At 39.4% G+C, this 17588-nt stretch overlaps 1 protein-coding gene across 2 annotated transcripts in view; it reads left to right on the top strand.

The window, feature by feature from the left end:
* The window catches only part of pds5b (PDS5 cohesin associated factor B), a 245239-nt gene that overhangs the window by 151797 nt on the left and 75854 nt on the right, over window positions 1-17588 (top strand). For both annotated transcript variants that reach the window (XM_072577231.1, XM_072577232.1), the window contains exons 14-20: window positions 701-782; window positions 4756-4804; window positions 4967-5106; window positions 5199-5314; window positions 10790-10895; window positions 13327-13487; window positions 14403-14526. In XM_072577231.1, the coding sequence (XP_072433332.1) occupies window positions 701-782; window positions 4756-4804; window positions 4967-5106; window positions 5199-5314; window positions 10790-10895; window positions 13327-13487; window positions 14403-14526 (778 nt within the window). The remainder of the gene's footprint in view (window positions 1-700; window positions 783-4755; window positions 4805-4966; window positions 5107-5198; window positions 5315-10789; window positions 10896-13326; window positions 13488-14402; window positions 14527-17588) is intronic.

Below are 17588 nucleotides of genomic sequence, written 5' to 3'. Positions count from 1 at the left end.
GATGACTGTAGTATGCCGTATGTTGAATTAGAGAAGCTTGTGTACAGATACAAACTAATGCCATCTCTTCGTTGATATTACCAATGGCAGAAATTTAGAGAATTTGCAAGGAATTGAGAATAGGTCCTTGGTCCTGAGGTAAAATAGGAATGATGTCAGTCATGCTCTCTTTACAATTGCATAAATGAAAATAAAGTCAAATGAGGGTAATCTCACTTGGTGAAAAATAGGATGATTTTGTGCTTGACCCCCCTCCAAACACTATGGGAAAGCTGACAAGGGCGAGTGAGGGATATCATATTACACAATACAATCAGTATCTCCACTTCACTTCAGTGCTGCAAAAACCTGATTACAGAGAATCATTTTGGTTTGCAAAAAAGACAGACCTATGCATGTTGTTACTGAAATCCACGAGCTTGGGCATGAAAGAGGGATTTGTAGCTGAGGTAGTAGTTTAAGATTAATCCAAGTAGAGCTAAGCAAATAATCGAAAGTGATCCCTGAATTGATTTTTTTTTGGGCATATTAAATCTTCAGAGTTTCTTGTTTCCTTCTATGTATGTTAATGAACAAAATGGAGAATGTTTTAATATATTCTTGTGGTTTTTTGACATCCTTTTTAAATAAAGTTGATTAAATTAAACCACAGTGCAACTTGAAGTCCACTAATTAATGTTCTAATTTTGATCTTTAACAGAGCATTAAATGAAATGTGGAAATGTCAAAACATGCTGAGGCATCATGTTCGTGACTTGCTTGATCTGCACAAACAACAAAAAGTAAGCATGATGTTTTTCTGCTTGTCTGCATGTAATGAAATGGAAGTGCAATGGCCCCAACAATGTGTGATGACTGATTTTTTTTATATATATATATATTGAAGGCATGTGACAGTGACTGCATACTGTTTTGCTGCATTGATTCCAGGGTGCTGAGATGGAGTCTGAGGTGGCAAATGTGACTAAGATGAATCTGCAACTTTTACCTTAACTGAGTGCAGTGCCAGCTCATTCTCAACTAGCATGGACTCATTTTGAGTTAAGCTTACCTGTGGGCCGTGAACGTGGACCTTTCTTTATCTGGCCAGTCTTAAGAGTTGAGCAAGAAGACCATGTTGATGGCAGCAGTCCTGTTATGACTGCACACAATATTCTCACCCTTGTGCCTCAGTTTCTTGGAGATGCAATTACAGTAAAATTTCTAACCAGCTCCCATCTTCAGAATGTTCACAAAAACAAGTGGAAATATCGTGTCCAACAATGAATTTTGTTAACTGTTTTAGTTTGTTGCTGCTAGTAGCATGCTTATGCACGCCAGATAAATTCCTTGTCTTTCCCTGTGTTTTTGTACCTCCATATAACCATAAAATTAAGTTTAGTGCAGGTTGTCTGAAATCAATTGAAGCATAATTTCTGGCAAAAACGCAAGGTGGGTGAGATCTGAGGATAATTGTGATTTGGACAAATTGAGTGAATGGGCATATGCATGGCAGATGAAGTACAATGTGGAGAAATATGAAGTTAACTATGTTTTGATAGCAAAAACAAGCTAGTTGGTTATTTGAATGCTGATAGATTGAAAATTTGGAAGCAGCAATGGTACTCTGGTGTCCTTGTACACCAGTCATTCATTCAAAGTAAGCTTACAGATGCAGTGAAGAAGGCAAATAGTACGTCAGCCTTCATAGCAAAGAGAATTGAGTATGGGAGCAGGGATATCTTGCTGCAATTACACAGGGCCTTGATGGGATCACAGCTGGACTAATATTTACAGTTTTGGTGGTCTTTTCTGAGGAAGGATATTATGATTACAGAGTAAGTGCAACAAAGATTTTTCAGGCTGATTCCTAGGCTGGCTGGATGACGTATGAACAGAGTCTGGATTGATTTAGGAATATATTCACTGATGCTTAGAAGAAAGACCGGGTATCAGAGAAAGTTTATGCAGTTCTAATGGGGCTAGACAGGGTAAGCACAGGAAGGATATTTCCCATGACTAGGGAGTTCAGTACCAGGGGTCATAGTGTAAGAATACAGGGTGTGCTAGATGAGAAATTCATTCACTCAGAGGGTGGTGAGCCTGTGGAAACCTCTGCTACAGGTAGTGGTTGAGACAAAAATATTGAATGTTATCAAGAAGAAGTTTCAAAGGGTGTGAGGAGAAAGCAGGAACAGGATATTGAGTTGGGTGATCAACCATGAGCTTATTGAATAATGCAGCAGGCTCTAGGCTGAATAGCCAAATCCTGATTTCTATTTTCCAGATCCCCTCTATTCCAAAGGAGAGTCATTTTGAACTTGACATGAATTGTTAATGTTTCACAGAAGCTGCTGAGGTCCCCCCAAAAATTAGCTTTTGTTGAGAAAGTGGGTGCATTCAAAATTTCCCTTGGCTCGTAGCATGAGTTTCAAAGTATTTATTGCCATAGAGAAAGTTGAATGTCTCAGCTTTGTGAGAGTTCCTATCTTTTGCTCCTAGTGCATTTAAAGCCAGTGGGAATTATTTTCAGACTTCCCTGCTTTCTTGCACTGCCATTTGTGTTTGGTCAAGTTCACTTTTTGACTTCTGATGACTCTGTAGTTTGAAATTTGCTGTTAATAAGTCTGTTCTAGATAAACCTGAAGGTTACAAAGATGTGCTTTTGGTTGCTAAATTCATAGAAACTATATAGCCTTTCAAGGACTTGCCAGCAGTTTTGAAAACCTCCTGTGCTAATTTATCTGATACCAATGCAAGTTCATGGTAGATGTCTGCTCGTGAACTATAACCTAAATCTCTGCCCACTATCTTGTCTTAATGTTGCCACCCAAATTTGCAATGGTGTTTGGGGATATCACACATTCTATGACCATGATCCACTGCTCAATCTCGAAACATCAACCCAAAACTTGTACATGTATGATAAAGTGAACAAATGAGTGCTGAGCAAAGTGGAATTTAAAATAATGGCATCTGCTAATCAGTACTGTTAAAATATAATATTGTTATCAGTAAGCCTTTAATGTTGCAAGATTAACTTGAATTCCGAATTCTGCCCTGCCCTGACTTCAGAAGGAAGATTGTACGAAAAAAATCTAAAGATCCTCATCTCATTGATTGGATTAAATGTAGCTTGGAAATATGAATTCAGTCCAGTGTCAAATCTGATATTTTCAGTGTTTCCTGGAACAGTATGCACTGTAACTTAATAGCGTCTGTCACTGATGCACTGTGGTAACAAATGTTACATAGAACAGTACCACCTTCTTTTGAAGTTGACAAAAAGGCAAGTGTAACACCATGGGAACACCATCACCATTATTCTTCTCGAGCTAAACATCTTTCTGATTTGGACATACATTGTTGCCATTACTTCATTTTGTGTCAATATCTTTGAATTTTGTATTTGGAAACCATCAATCTAAACTCCACTATTTGCAGGATGGCCACACCCAACTTTACTTTGGGGCAACAAGGATGGGCAACAAATGTTTAGCAAGACTTTATATAGCTTCTTAACTTAATAAAACATAGGGATTGTAAAATAAGTATGACATTGAGCCACATGGCAATATTGGGCCGGCCTAACCTGAAGCTTTTAAGGAAGAATTTGAGCTAAACAAGTGGAGAGGCATGGCAAGGGACTTTCAGACTGTTTGGGCTTGGATATTGGAAGGTACGACCATGATTGGTGGTGTGATTTAAAAATTGGGCATGTTCAGGAGACCAGATATTTTGGAGCCGCAGGAGATTTAAGAGAAAAGGAGGAAGGGATGAAGCTATCGGAATGGTTTCAAGACAAGGTGAAGAAGTTTGAATTGAAGATATTGCTTGACACATAACCAAGATAGGTGAGTAAGCACAAGGTTGTAAAATGAAGGGGACTGGATAAGACCTAGGACGCAGGCAGCAGAATCATTGAGAGGAGTGTGTTTATTCAGCCAGAAATGCCGTACAACAGTGATGTTTATGAATTGGGTTTCATGCTCAGATGAGCTGAGACAGATGACCTCAGTTTATACAAAGCTGAAAATTGGAAGTTCTGATGATACCAAGACTACAATTGGAAGGCAACTTTGTATTTAAATATGATTCCAGAATTGTGAATCTCAAATGGAAGGGCATAAAGTGCAGGTTTTGCCCTGACTATTTGATTGCGAACCAAGGTAAGTGTTCAATATCTATTCTATATACAGTTTTTTTTAAATGGAAGCCCTTGTGGCTACTTCGCCGCTTTCTCACATTTTACTTGATCAGCTTGCTAATTTTAATGTAATATGCTGTTGATATCTTGAGGATGTTGGTGCTTGTCAGATGTTTGTTTCATGAATAACATTTCAAGTTATGCCTTTTCAGTTTTGAAAATGAGCTTCATTATTGATAAATCCTTGCAACTAGCATTGAAAAATCACTGTGATTGATGCCTGTACATATTCTTGTGCACCACCAGTATGTACCCTACACAACCTGGTTGTTAGTAAATTAGTGCTCACCCAAGAGTAGGAGGAATAATGTAGCTTTCACAACATTTTATTTTGGTTCCTTTCCACTGAAATGTGCTACTCCATTTATTGCTCTAAGAGAAATCTTACTGGACTCTAACATCTCCTGCCTTTCTCCACAAATGCTGCTAGACCAGCTGAGTTTCTCCAGAATTCTGTTTCTCTTTCCGGTTTCCAGCAGCTACAGTCTTTAGCTTTTATTTAGAAAATAAATCTCTGGTTACCAAATTAAATTTTAAATATGTGTAAAATTTTGTCTTTTAAATCCTAGTCAGATACCACTGACAAAGCCATATTCTCAAAAGTGATGATAATTGCCAGTAAGTACTCCTTTTTATATCTAATAATATTTTGCAACTAGTTTTTTTTTGTAAAATTTTGCATTCATTGAATGCCATTAAGAACTGTAGAAAATATTTCTCTTTATAGTGCAGTGTAATTATTCTTCCAACAATACATTGTACTCAATATTTTATTGTCAGAAAACTTGCCTGATCCAGGAAAAGCCCAGGACTTTATGAAGAAATTTGACCAATTTTTAGAAGAGGATGAGCGAATCCGATCCCAACTGGATGTGCTTGTTAGTCCGAATTGTTCATGCAAGCAAGCAGAAGGATGTGTGGTAATTGTGAAAGTTATGCTGGAATAGATTGACAATTTCCAGTCATGCAGTTTTTCTCCCCCTTTGAAACAAATTTGTTTCTTTTCGTACAGCGTGAAATAACCCGAAAACTAAGCAACCCGAAACAACCTACAAATCCATTTTTGGAAATGGTGAAATTTCTCCTGGAGAGGATAGCACCTGTACATATTGACACAGAGTCTATTAGGTATTCATAATTCTTTTTGGTTTAAGCCATAAGTAAAGAGAAAACTTAGATTTGTGTCTTTCGACCTATTTTGTGACTTAAAATGAACAACATATAATCAGATGCACTGCTGGAATAGGCTATCTTGTTTTGGCTGCAGAAGAAATTTGGACTTTCTGAATGTTTTTCATAACATGGTTAGGGTTACTTGGAAAATTGCAGAAGTGTTATAGCGTAGAAGGGGGCCATTCAACCTATCGTGCTTGCACCAGCTTGTTAAATGAGTATCATTACTGAGTGACAATCTCCTGCCTTTCTCCCTATACCCTTATGAATGAGCTGAATGCAAGATCTGTTATGACCGGTAGTGATTGAGGCAGCAATAGAAATGTAATGGAAGCTAAATATGCATATGAATTTAAAGGGAATTAAAGGAGTTTTTTTGATTGTCAAATGAGAAGATAATGTGTTAAACCCTTGTGGTATTAATTTAGTATGAAAGTTTGGGCTAAATAGCCTGTTTCTGGGTGAATTTCACCGTGTTTCTGTTTGTAGTATCCTTTCATCAGCGTCTAGTAAAAAAAAATTTCAAGTTTTGTAATAGATTCATTCACAAGAACAAATAATAGACTGTTTGGCCCATTTGTGCATTCACTGTCTTTTGGGAAGAGGCATCCCATTTATCACATTGGTTTGCTCTACTTTCTGATGGAGGGCTTTTGCCCAAAATGTCGATTTTCCTGCTTCTCGGATGCTGCCTGACTACTTTTTCCAGCACCACACTCTCGACTCTAATCTCCAGCATCTGCAGTCCTCACTTTTGCCTACTTTCTTACAGCCTAACCTTTTTAAAATAAAATGAATCTGCTTCTCCCCTCCCAAGACAGAACTTTACAGAGTGCATTTATCTGTTTTGTCAAGCTTGTCCTATTGAAGGATTCAAACATAACTGGCAAGAACTCAAAAAAAAAGGAATTAGGAGGTAAAAATAGGCATGAAATGTCTTTGGCAAACAGAGTTAAGAAAAATCCTAAGGTTTTTCAGACCTATGTATGAAGCAACACTGTAGCTAGGGAAAGGATTGGTCCACTTGAGGACAAGGGGGGAATTTATACGTGGAGCCGGCGGCTGAGGTTCTTAACGAATACTTAGCATTGATATTCACAAGGCAAAGGACAAGGTGGATGTTGCATGTTGGTAGGGTTATGTTGCCATTCTATGTATGCCAATATTTTAAAAAAAAGTGTTGGGTGTTTTGAAAAACATTAAGGTAGACAAGTCCCCAGGACCTGATGAGATCTATCCCAGAATGCTGAGGGAGGCAGTTGAGGAAATTGCTGGGGCCTTGTATATAATCTTTGTATCCTCTTCAGTCACAGGAGAAGTTCCAAAGGACTGGAGAATAACGAATCTTGTCTCTTTGTTTAAGAAGGGCACCGGGGATAATCTGGGAAATTACAAACTGGTGAGCCTTTGGCCAGTGGTAGGGAAATGTATTGGAGAAGGTTTTTGGAGACGAGAGTTAATCACATTGTGAAAAATATAGACCTATTAGCGATTATCAGTATGGCTTTGCGTATGAAAGATTGTCTCTCTTAAACTTGGTTCCATTTATCGAGGAAGTAATACAAATGATTGTTGAGGGCATGGTGGTAGATGCTGTTCAAATGGACGTTAGCAAGGCCTTTGACAAGGATCCTCATGGCAGGCGGAAACAAAAGGTGAGGTAATGTGGGATCCGTGGTGAGCTCATAAAATAGATACAGAACTGTCTTCCTTGGTCATAGAAGACAGCGTAGCAGTGGAGGGTTGCTTTTCTGACTAGAAATCTGTGACCAGTGGAATTTCACAGAAGTGTTCAATCAGTGGGATCTCTGGTTTTTTGTATGTATAAATGATTTGGAGGAGAATGTGGTTAGCCTGATTTAGCAAGTTTGTGGATGATTCAAAGATTGGAGAAGCTGTGACAGTGAGGAGGTTTGCCCAACGATGTGGAAAGATAGATAGGTAGGTGACTTGGGTGAGAAATGGCAGATGGAGTTTAATCTAGAGAAGTGGTGAGTGATGCATTTTCGAAGATCTGGAGGAGGATGGAAGTTGGATCTAGTCAGCTTAGCATACTTTGTGCCGCTATGTGTGCAAATCTACATTCAACTGTAGCCATTAGTGGTCAACTCCAGTGGCAAGGTGACATGACGAGAGACCCCTTTTCAGGTGCTTGACTGTCCAGCATGAATACAGAGTCAATGAATGATAACTTCGACCAACTCTGTTCCAGTGAAAACAGTTGCCAAGGGGGGTTGTATATGGTTTGCTGTGACTAAGGATGCTGAAGTACAGAACGGTGAAGGCAATGTTCATTTTTTTGATGAACGCCCTCATTTTTTCTACTCTGTAAAGTACTGTGGCCCTCTCAGATCCTCATTCTCACATATGCTCCTTGCATCCCCCTTTGTCCATGGCCCAATGTGCATTGTCTGTAATGTAATGCAAGGCGCCCCCAGACCTGAACGAGCATGAGACCCTCATGTTGAACAGACCAGTTATGGCCTCAGGAGAAGGTGTTGCATTGCATTTATGCTGGGCCTCATTCTTGAGGTCCTGACCACTACCTAATTGACACCTTATCACCCTTGGCACCTGGAATGCTGCAGATGACACTGCTTTTGTCACTGTCCTGGGACATCTTTGTCCTGCAATTCCATTGCCCCTCACTTTCCGAAGAGACGTTCCATTAAAGATCAGTGCCTTTGGGCCTCTTGCACTTGTTTTGCATGACAAACGCACTTTTCGCCTGAGATTCTGTGCTAAGAAGCTGCACCACATTTACTGTAAGCTGTTGCTAGTCTTGAGCTTCCAGATGCATGTCTTCCTCCACGAGTTTCTATGGAAATTTATATTGCAGTGGACCTGGACAACAACAGGTTCTTTGTCTTGATTCCTTGTTGATGGTTCCAGTGAGCCTCTGTGGACAATATCAGAAACTGAGTATTTCTCTTGTAATGTGATCAGTCATCAATTACAGTACACGCGCAAATGGCATTTAACCACTTGTCTATGTTGAAGTGAGCCTCTGACAAGGAAGATGATGAGATGTCTCCACATGGACAACGTGCATAATATATCCCATTTTCGATGTGTGGTACACAGGGTACCTGACACGCATACAATAGAAAATTGTATGTGTGGTGGGAAGAATGAGACCTCTTTTGTTGCTGATTTGGTCCATTTTGAAAATTTCACCTCCCTGACTAGGAATGCTTAGAGTCGGAGGTGTGCAGCATGGAAACAGACCCTTTGGTCCGTCACCTCCATGTCGATCAGCCGTCCTAAATTAATCCCATTTTCCAGGCATTTGGTTTGTATCCCTTTTAAAGGTAACCTTCTTCGCTCCTCACTACATCTCCAATTTTGGTGTCGTTTGCAAACTTACTAACCATACTTCCTATATTCCCATCCAAATAATTTATATAAATGACAAAAAGCAGTGGAAGCAGTGCCGATCCTTATGGCACACCACTGGTCACAAGCATCCAGTCTGAAAAACAAGCCTCCACCACTGTCTGTCTTCTACCTTCAAGCCAGTTGTGTATCCAAATGGCCAGTTCTCCCTGTATTCCATGTGATCTAACCTTGCTAACCAGTCTACCATGAGGAATGCTGTCAAATGCCTTACTGAAGTCTACATCGATCACTTTCACCGTTCTGCCCTCATCAGTGCTCTTCGTTACTTACAAAAAAAACTCCAATTCATGAGACACTCTTTCCCCTGCACAAAGCCAAGTTGACTATCCCTAATCAGTTCTTGCCTCTCCAGATGCATATAAATTCAGGCCTTCAGGATTCCCTCCAATAACTTGCCCACTCTTATAGACCATAAGACATAGGAGCAGCAGTAGGCTATTCAGCTCATCGAGTCTACTGCACAAATCAATGAGATTCTAACTGATCTGATGGTCCTTACTTCACTTTCCTGCTTTTTCCCCATAACCCTTGATTCCCTGACTGATTGATTGAAAGTCTTTCTGTCTCAGCCTTTTATGTTTGCTGCAATAACCAGTTTCAGCATCTTTTTGTGGTAAAGCATTCTAAAGATTAAGAATTCTAGAAGAATTTCCACTTCACCTCTACCTTAAACGAACTCTTATTTTGAAATAGTACCCTATGGCCCTAGACGAGCTCGCTGTTTGTCTTAAGGGAATCATCTTTCCATGCCTATCCTGTTAATTCTGCTAAGAATTTGTATGTATCATGTAAAACCCTTCAATTGCCTAAAATACCTTGAACATGTTGATTTTTTTTTTTCAAGCATAATTTCATGTCAGTCTTTCAAAACAGTAATCCCTTAGCTCATAGCATGATGCAAAATTCAATGAAAGAGGCTAGTTCTCCCTTTGTCAGCTTGGCGAAATCCACATAGTGCGATGCCCAACCTTGAATATGCTGTCAGCAGGCACCCAATCATTCTCTGATAATAGTTTAACATGTGCTTCTTGTTTTTGTATGCTACACCTCTAGTAGTAAAGGGAATGATCCCATATACTATTATTAACTCCCATCTTCAGTATTTTGTGTGCGTGCTGTTTGTTGCATCCATGTTAAAATTTGCAGAGATGCCAACAACCTGTGAAAAAGTATTGTGCATAAAATCATGAAAATTTTTATCATTGGTATGGCACAGTCTGGGTAATGTGACAGAGATTTGTGCCAATACTCTGTTCTGCAGGCTTACTGTGCCCCAATTTCCGCACCCATTTTAGATTTAGATTTTTATTGTCACGCGATCTCACACAAAAATACAGGCGTACAGTGAAAAGTGTGCGAAGTCGCCATTCTCTGGCACCATCTTTCGTATAGTAAAGACCAGATTAATAACAGAAGCAGAAATAAAAGAAACAGCCAAAAAAAAATGAAACATCCAGAGGGGAGGGATGAAGGGGATGAAAGTAAAAGAAAGGGGGGGAAAAAAGATAACGGATGAGTTCTGGGCTCCGGAATCGAGCACAAAAGCTACTACTCTGTTGCTGCCATCTTAAGTATTATCTTAACCCATGCTATGCAGCTAGTTATAAGCAGTACTGACTGAATCACGTAGAAATTATGCCAGTTTAATTTGAGACAGCAGACTTTTAAGCATTTTGTGAGCTAAGTGTGTGTACTGTGATGCCAGTTTCTCAAGCTGATTTTGTCTGTAAATATCATTGACATTAAAAAAAAATGAGGCCATCTGCACAAGCATTAACTCAGAAGTTAAATTTTGATTTTTGGCTACGTTGATCATACCGATGTGCAAATGACAGGTTCTTCCTAGGAGTGCAATGAATGGTTTAAATAACCATCCCTGTATGCAAATGAGCCCTTTTTTTAAAAAAAAAGTTCTCATGTTTGCTGTTTATACATTTTCTATGGGTTTAACTTTGAGTTATTGTTGCTAAAAGACTGAATTATTTTTTAATAAGTGAATTCAAACTTATTCATCACTCATGTTTTTGATAGTGCTTTAATTAAGCAGATTAATAAATCCATTGATGGCACAGCTGATGATGAAGAGGAAGGTGTGCCAACTGATGAAGCAATACGAGCAGGCCTTGAATTGCTTAAGGTAAATATTTGAAACAAAAGAACTGAATGTTTATAACTTTAATCTGACCTTCTAAAATCGCTTTTTGTATTACTTCTGACATTTCAGCATATTTTTGGCTTCTTTGACTATTTCTCACTGATACTGAATGGTAGAGTTAGCATTCTGGGCCAAATTTTTCTTATGATTCAGTGTGTTAGGTTTTAATTGAGAGCTTCAAGTTAAAGACATATTATTATTTATTTGTATATAATGTGGCCATACAAGTTGACTCCTCAACTTGCAAATTCTTCCAAGATTCCTTTAGCAGTTAGTAGAAGTGGGAGACACTGGAGTATGTCACTTCAGCAACTAGTTTTTGGCTTCAAGCTTGCTGCTGCTTGTTTCACCTGGAACAAGGAATGAGAAACAGACACATGTGTTTTGCATGCTTTGTGTATTTCTTGATTGGGGAAATCTAAAGTAAAAGGAAACTTGATGCTTTAGCCAGAGGAAAGGGTAATTTTGCAGGGAGGATTGAAAAGCCAAAGGTCTAGATGAAGGCTTCATGTGTTTAAGGAACACAATAGAAATACTCGTCAGACTGATAACATTGGCACTTAATGCAGACTTGTCAAATGACGTACGTGGGCATAGAAGTAAACCAAAAATCACAATTTATGAATCCAACAAAGGGTAGTGATAAACGGCTCCATTTCGGAGTGGCAGGCAGTGACCAGTGGGGTACCGCAGGGATCTGTGCTGGGTCTGAAGCTTTTTACAATATATGTTAATGATATAGAAGATGGTATCAGCAATAACATTAGCAAATTTGCTGATGATACAAAGCTGGGTGGCACAGTGAAATGTGATGAGGATGTTAGGAGATTACAGGGTGACCTGGACAAGTTAGGTGAGTGGGCAGATGCATGGCAGATGCAGTTTAATGTGGATAAATGTATGGTTATCCACTTTGGTGGCAAGAACAGGAAGGCAGATTACTACCTCAATGGAATCAGTTTCGGTAAAGGGGCAGTACAGAGAGATCTGGGTGTTCTTGTACACCAGTCAATGAAGGTAAGCATGCAGGTACAGCAGGTAGTGAAGAAGGCTAATAGCATGCTGGCCTTCATAACAAGAGGAATTGAGTAGAGAAGCAAAGTGGTGCTTCTGCAGCTGTACAGGGCCCTGGTGAGACCACACCTGGGAGTACTGTGTGCAGTTCTGGTCTCCAAATTTGAGGAAAGACATTCTGGCTATTGAGGGAGTGCAGCGTAGGTTCACGAGGTCAATTCATGGAATGGCGGGATTACCTTACACTGAAAGACTGAAGCGACTGGGCTTGTATACCCTTGAGTTTAGAAGACTGAGAACGGATCTGATTGAAACGTATAGGCTTATGAAAGGATTGGACACTCTGGCAGCAGGAAACATGTTTCCGCTGATGGGTGAGTGCCGAACCAGAGGACACAACTTAAAAATACGGGGTAGACCATTTAGGACAGAGATGAGGAGAAACTTCTTCACCCAGAGAGTGGTGGCTGTGTGGAATGCTCTGCCCCAGAGGGCAGTGGAGGCCCAGTCTCTGGATTCATTTAAGAAAGAGTTGGATAGAGCTCTCAAGGATAGTGGAATAAAGGGTTATGGAGATCATGCAGGAACAGGATACTAATTAGGAATGATCAGCCATGATCATATTGAATGGTGGTGCAGGCTCGAAGGACTGAATGGCCTACTCCTGCACCTATTGTCTATTAACATTGCACTTAACTGAATGTTGATAATAATTCAAATTGTCATATAACAAATACCAACATTTCAATTCTGTTGATCTGGTGGAGTGAAGCTGTTAGAATCTCTTCTGAATTAGTGTTAATATCTTTTGAAAATAGTGTTCATACTTGGGCTTCAACATGCATGCCTACTATAATGAAGACAGTTGTATTTGCCATTTCCTGTCTAGTTGCAAGGAGCTCCTTTATTCACTTGGTGCAGTTTTTAAATTGTTAAAAGTTCTTTTATTTCTTTATTGATACCTTTGTGCACAATCTTTGCAAAACAAAGATGAAATAAACACAATGTGGCTTTTTGAGCAGCCGCACTAGTTTCAAACTGTGGACAATAAATTGGAAATTACCTAATTTTCCATCATTCTGTATAATTACTTTGTTTGTTATAATGTAAGTGAAAAGTATTATCTAGTAGCCCATGCTAATAGTGCAAATTCTGCAACATGAAAGCAGATGAAATGGTTCTGTAGGTATGGAAAATTAATAAATCAAAGTTGCATTTCTTATTGAAGAACAAGAAGGAAGTTGCCATAATAGATGAACTACAAATTTATAAATGTCTTGCTAACTGTAGAGTTGTTTTTCCATGAGAGGGAAAGAAATCTGAATTTTAATGGAAACGATTTTAAAATCCCTTTTTTTGGGCTTCTCCGAAACTTTAAAGCTTTTTTTTTTCATTTCAGGTATTATCTTTCACGCATTCGATCTCTTTTCACTCTGCGGAAACATTTGAATCTCTCCTCCAGTGCTTGAAAATGGAAGATGAAAAGGTGGCAGAAGCTGCTTTACAGATCTTCCGAAATACTGGACAGAAAATTGAAGATGACTTTCCTCACATTCGATCGTAAGCTTCATTCCTGTCATTACATATTGAATCTCAAAATAAAATACAACTGTAATAAGGCTTTTAGGGCATGATGCATGACACCGTTCTGTGCTATAAAGAGTCAATTTTTTTCTTGCATGTATTTACAATATATTAATTATTCATGGCAATTTCCTTTTAGATTACATTTCAAAGAATTGAATACCAGTTATCATGAGTTGCAGTTTAACCTTCTTTCAAGTTGTAACATGCCATTGTTTTATGCATGAAGACACTGAATATGAAGGCAAATAGATGTGACAGGAAGTGTTCAAAGTAATCTATATTAAAAGCTGCTTGGCAAATGAGAAGGCACCTAGGCTCTTAGTCCACTCACTTACAAATCTGCCACAGGACTAGACCTCTAATGTCAAATTTGGCATATTTCCTGTATTTGATTTTTCAGAAACATTGCAAATGTCATTGTTCAGTTGTTAATCTATTGTGGGAAAGTATTATGCATGCTTTATATAATTTACAATCCAATGTTAGAACTATGTTACTTCCATCGTATTGGCTGTACTATGCCAGAACCCTGACGACGCAAGTATCAAAAACGTAACCCTTTACATTCAAGAAAATAAGGTACAAGGTTAACCGGTTCTGTCAAAGGGTTCCCTTAGTGCTACTTGAGTAGGGTCAGAACAATCAATGACTTCTTCCTGTAACTTTAATTCGTATATATCTGTGGTCTTGTGTGCAAGTGAAATTGTGAGAAAAAAATCTCTTGACAGCAGAGGGTGCTATTCCACTCGGGGGCTGTATCAATAATCTTAAGTCGGTTTCAAAGGGTTTTTGGCATTGACATTGATTCTGCATTGGTAATTGTCAATGTCTTTGACCATGTTTTTATAAGAAATAAATCTTAATGAGCTTTGTTTTTCTCCTGCCTAGTGCTTTGCTGCCAGTATTGCAACAGAAGGCCAAGAAAGGCACTGCTCGACAAGCCAAGCATGCAATTCACTGCATTCATGCAATATTCTCGAGTAAAGAGACACAATTTGCACAAATATTTGAGGTAAGGTGTGAACTATTTCGATATCATTTATTATATTTTTATGCAGAAATCATATTTTCTTAATTGATGTGTTTGTCTGTTAAATAGTGTTTCAGGTTTTCTTAACCTAGATAAAATCTTATCAACCTATTCATACAATGAAAAATGCACTTTAATGCTCAAAGTTGCAACTTACATTAGAAACAAAATCATGTCCATTTATTCAGAACAAAATGCAAGTATTTTTAGATGACTGTGCAAATGTAGCACACTGTTTCTTGAAAGATGATGAGCACAATTTCACAAAGCCAAGCCAGATTAATACACTCCACCCCAGAAGGTCCCTGCCTCGTTCTTGATGAAGGGCTTTTTGCCCAAAATGTCTCGGCTGCTGCCTGATCTGCTTTTCTAGCTCCACTCTATTCTGTACAGGACATTGGTTAGGTCATTTTTGGAATATTGTTTGCAATTCTGTCCCTCTGCTGTAGGAAGGCTGTTGTGAAACTTGAAAGGGTTCAGAAAAGATTTGCCAACATGTTACCAGGGTTGGAGGGTTTGAGGTATGGGGAGAGGCTGAATAGGCTGAAGTTATTCTCCCTGGAGTGTTGGAATCAGAGTGCTAACCTCCTAGAGGTTTATAAAATCATGAGGCATGGGTAGGGTGAATACCCAAGGTCTTTTTTTTCCCTGTGGTAGGGAACCAAAACTAGAGGGCATAGGTTTAAGATGTGAGGGGATTCCAGGATCTTAACCACGACCGAGATTAGGCTAATAGGTCTGCAATTTTCCATCGTTTACCTTACTCAGTGTTTAACAGAAGTGTTACATTATTTATTTTCCATCTCTCTGGGACCTCCCTGATACTAGTGATTCCTGAAAGATCACCATTAACTTTTACTATCTCTTCAGCTATCTCCCTTAGAACTGTGATGTAGTCCATCTGGTCCAGGTGATTTAACTACCTTCAGGCCATTCAGTTTTTCTAGCACCTTGGCCACCATACTCGGCTCTGTCCCCTCACTGTCTTGAATCTTTGAGACATTACTTGTGTCGGCCACTATGAAGATTGATGCTAAATAATTATTCAATTCCTCAGCCATTTTCTTGTTCCCCACTACTATCCAGCGTCATTTTCCAGCAGCTCAATGTCCACTTTTTTGCCTTTCTTTTGCCCTTTTTATATATCTAAAGAAACTCTTACCGTCTCCTTTATATTACTGCGTCCCTTATCCTCCTTTAATCTTCTCTCTCCCTTATTTCTTTTTTGTTGCCCTCTGTTGGCCTTTGTGTGCTTCCCAATCCTCTGGTTTCCCACATGATCTGGTTTCTCTTTTTTTGCTTTTGTGCTGTCCCTGACTTCCCTAATCAGCCATGGTTGCCTCATCCTCCCTGTATCATGTTTCTGTTTCCTTGGGATGAATCTCTGCTGTGGTTTCTTGAAATTCTGCCAGAAACTCCTACCGTTGCTGTTCCACGGTTTTTCCTGCTACGCTCCTTTGTCAATTCTACTCAGCTCATGCCTCTGTAGTTGTCTTTATTCAGCTGAAGTATTGTTACCACTGATTTTTTTTTATCCTCCCTCTCTCCCTCTCTCCCTCCTAATTGCACAGTAAATTCAATCCTGTTATGATCACTGCCTCCAAAAGGTTCCTTCACCTTCAGCTCCCTTATCCAGTATTGCCTGTTCCCTCGTGGGCTCCAACACCAGCTGCTCCGAAAAGCCATTTCGTAGACATTCCACAAATTCCTTTTGTTTTTGCAATCCACTCCCAACCTGATTTTCCCAGTCCACCTGCATATTGAAATCCCCCATGGTCACTGTAACTTTGCCTTTCCTACACATCTTTTCTATCTGCATCCCAGCTCCTGATTACTGTTTAGAGGCCTGTGCATAACTCCAGTTGTGGTGGTGTGTTTTTTTTTGCCTTTGTAGTTCCTCAATTCTACCCACACAGTTTCTACACCATCTGACCCTACTTCATTTCTTCCTATTGATTTATTTCCATTCCTTAATAAGGCAACCCCACCTCCTCTTTCCACCTGCCTATCTTTTCAATAGGACGCATATCCTTGAATATTCAGCTCCCAATCCTGATTCCCTTGAAGCCATGTCTCCGTGATGCCCACCATGTGATTACTGCCAATTTCTATCTGCGCCACGAACTCATTTTTCTTATTCCTTTATGCTTCATGCATTCAGAAAGAATGCATCAGTCCTCTATTAAGCCTCTGTATTCTCCTTGTCATTTGTTTGTCCAGTGTGCTTGAAGTTTGCTTTCTAACCCTTTCCATACGCTCTATCCTATTTGTGTCTGTGCTGAAGATTTTAATAATGTGATCTGAGTTCTGCACTGTTACCACCTTTTTTTAAATTTTGGGTTTTCTAATGTCCCCTATAACTGAGTGTCCACCCGGTCTCAAAAAAATATAGTTTAAAGTGTCTATAGCCCTTGTTGAACAAGTCACTAGCGCTCTGGTCCCAACACAGTCTAAATGAAGACTGCACCATCAGAACAGGTCCCTTCTTCCCCAGTACTGGTGCCAATGTCCCATGAATTCAAGCCCATTTGACCCACACCTATGCTTGAGCTGTGCATTTACCTGCATAATCTTATTCACCCTGTGGCAAGTAGCTCATCTGTTCCTCCTTACTTTCTCTCTCTGACTTTGTTGTGCCATTGTTATGGTGAAATCTTTGCGGATGGATCCATTGATCATTCATCCAATGATGCTGTGGAGAGAGTGTCTGAAACCAAACATGTTCTTAATAATGTGAGCAGTCATCATTCAATGACAAATGACAGTTTAGACTTGTCCTCTACACAGTGGGACATGGAGAATTCAACAGAATTCCCTTTTGACATGGGGAGCTTTATTCTCTGTATACAGAGGGAGGATTACAGAAACCTTGTCTGCTTACCTCTGCTCCCACAAGAAGGGCAGCATTGCATGTAAGCATGTTCACAAATGGTTACCGTTCAGGGTGAGAGGAAATTGGCTCTGAGCACTTGTGCAACCTATGAGACTTTAGATTGTTTTTGTGAAGTGAAGCCTTCAGGTGGTACTTTTTAAGGTTGTCTGTG

This window comes from Chiloscyllium punctatum, chromosome 9 (genome assembly GCF_047496795.1).
Source record: "Chiloscyllium punctatum isolate Juve2018m chromosome 9, sChiPun1.3, whole genome shotgun sequence".
In the NCBI taxonomy this organism is placed as follows: domain Eukaryota; kingdom Metazoa; phylum Chordata; class Chondrichthyes; order Orectolobiformes; family Hemiscylliidae; genus Chiloscyllium; species Chiloscyllium punctatum.
Note: the sequence above shows the minus strand (reverse complement) of the source record. Positions and strands in the feature narration are given on the sequence as shown.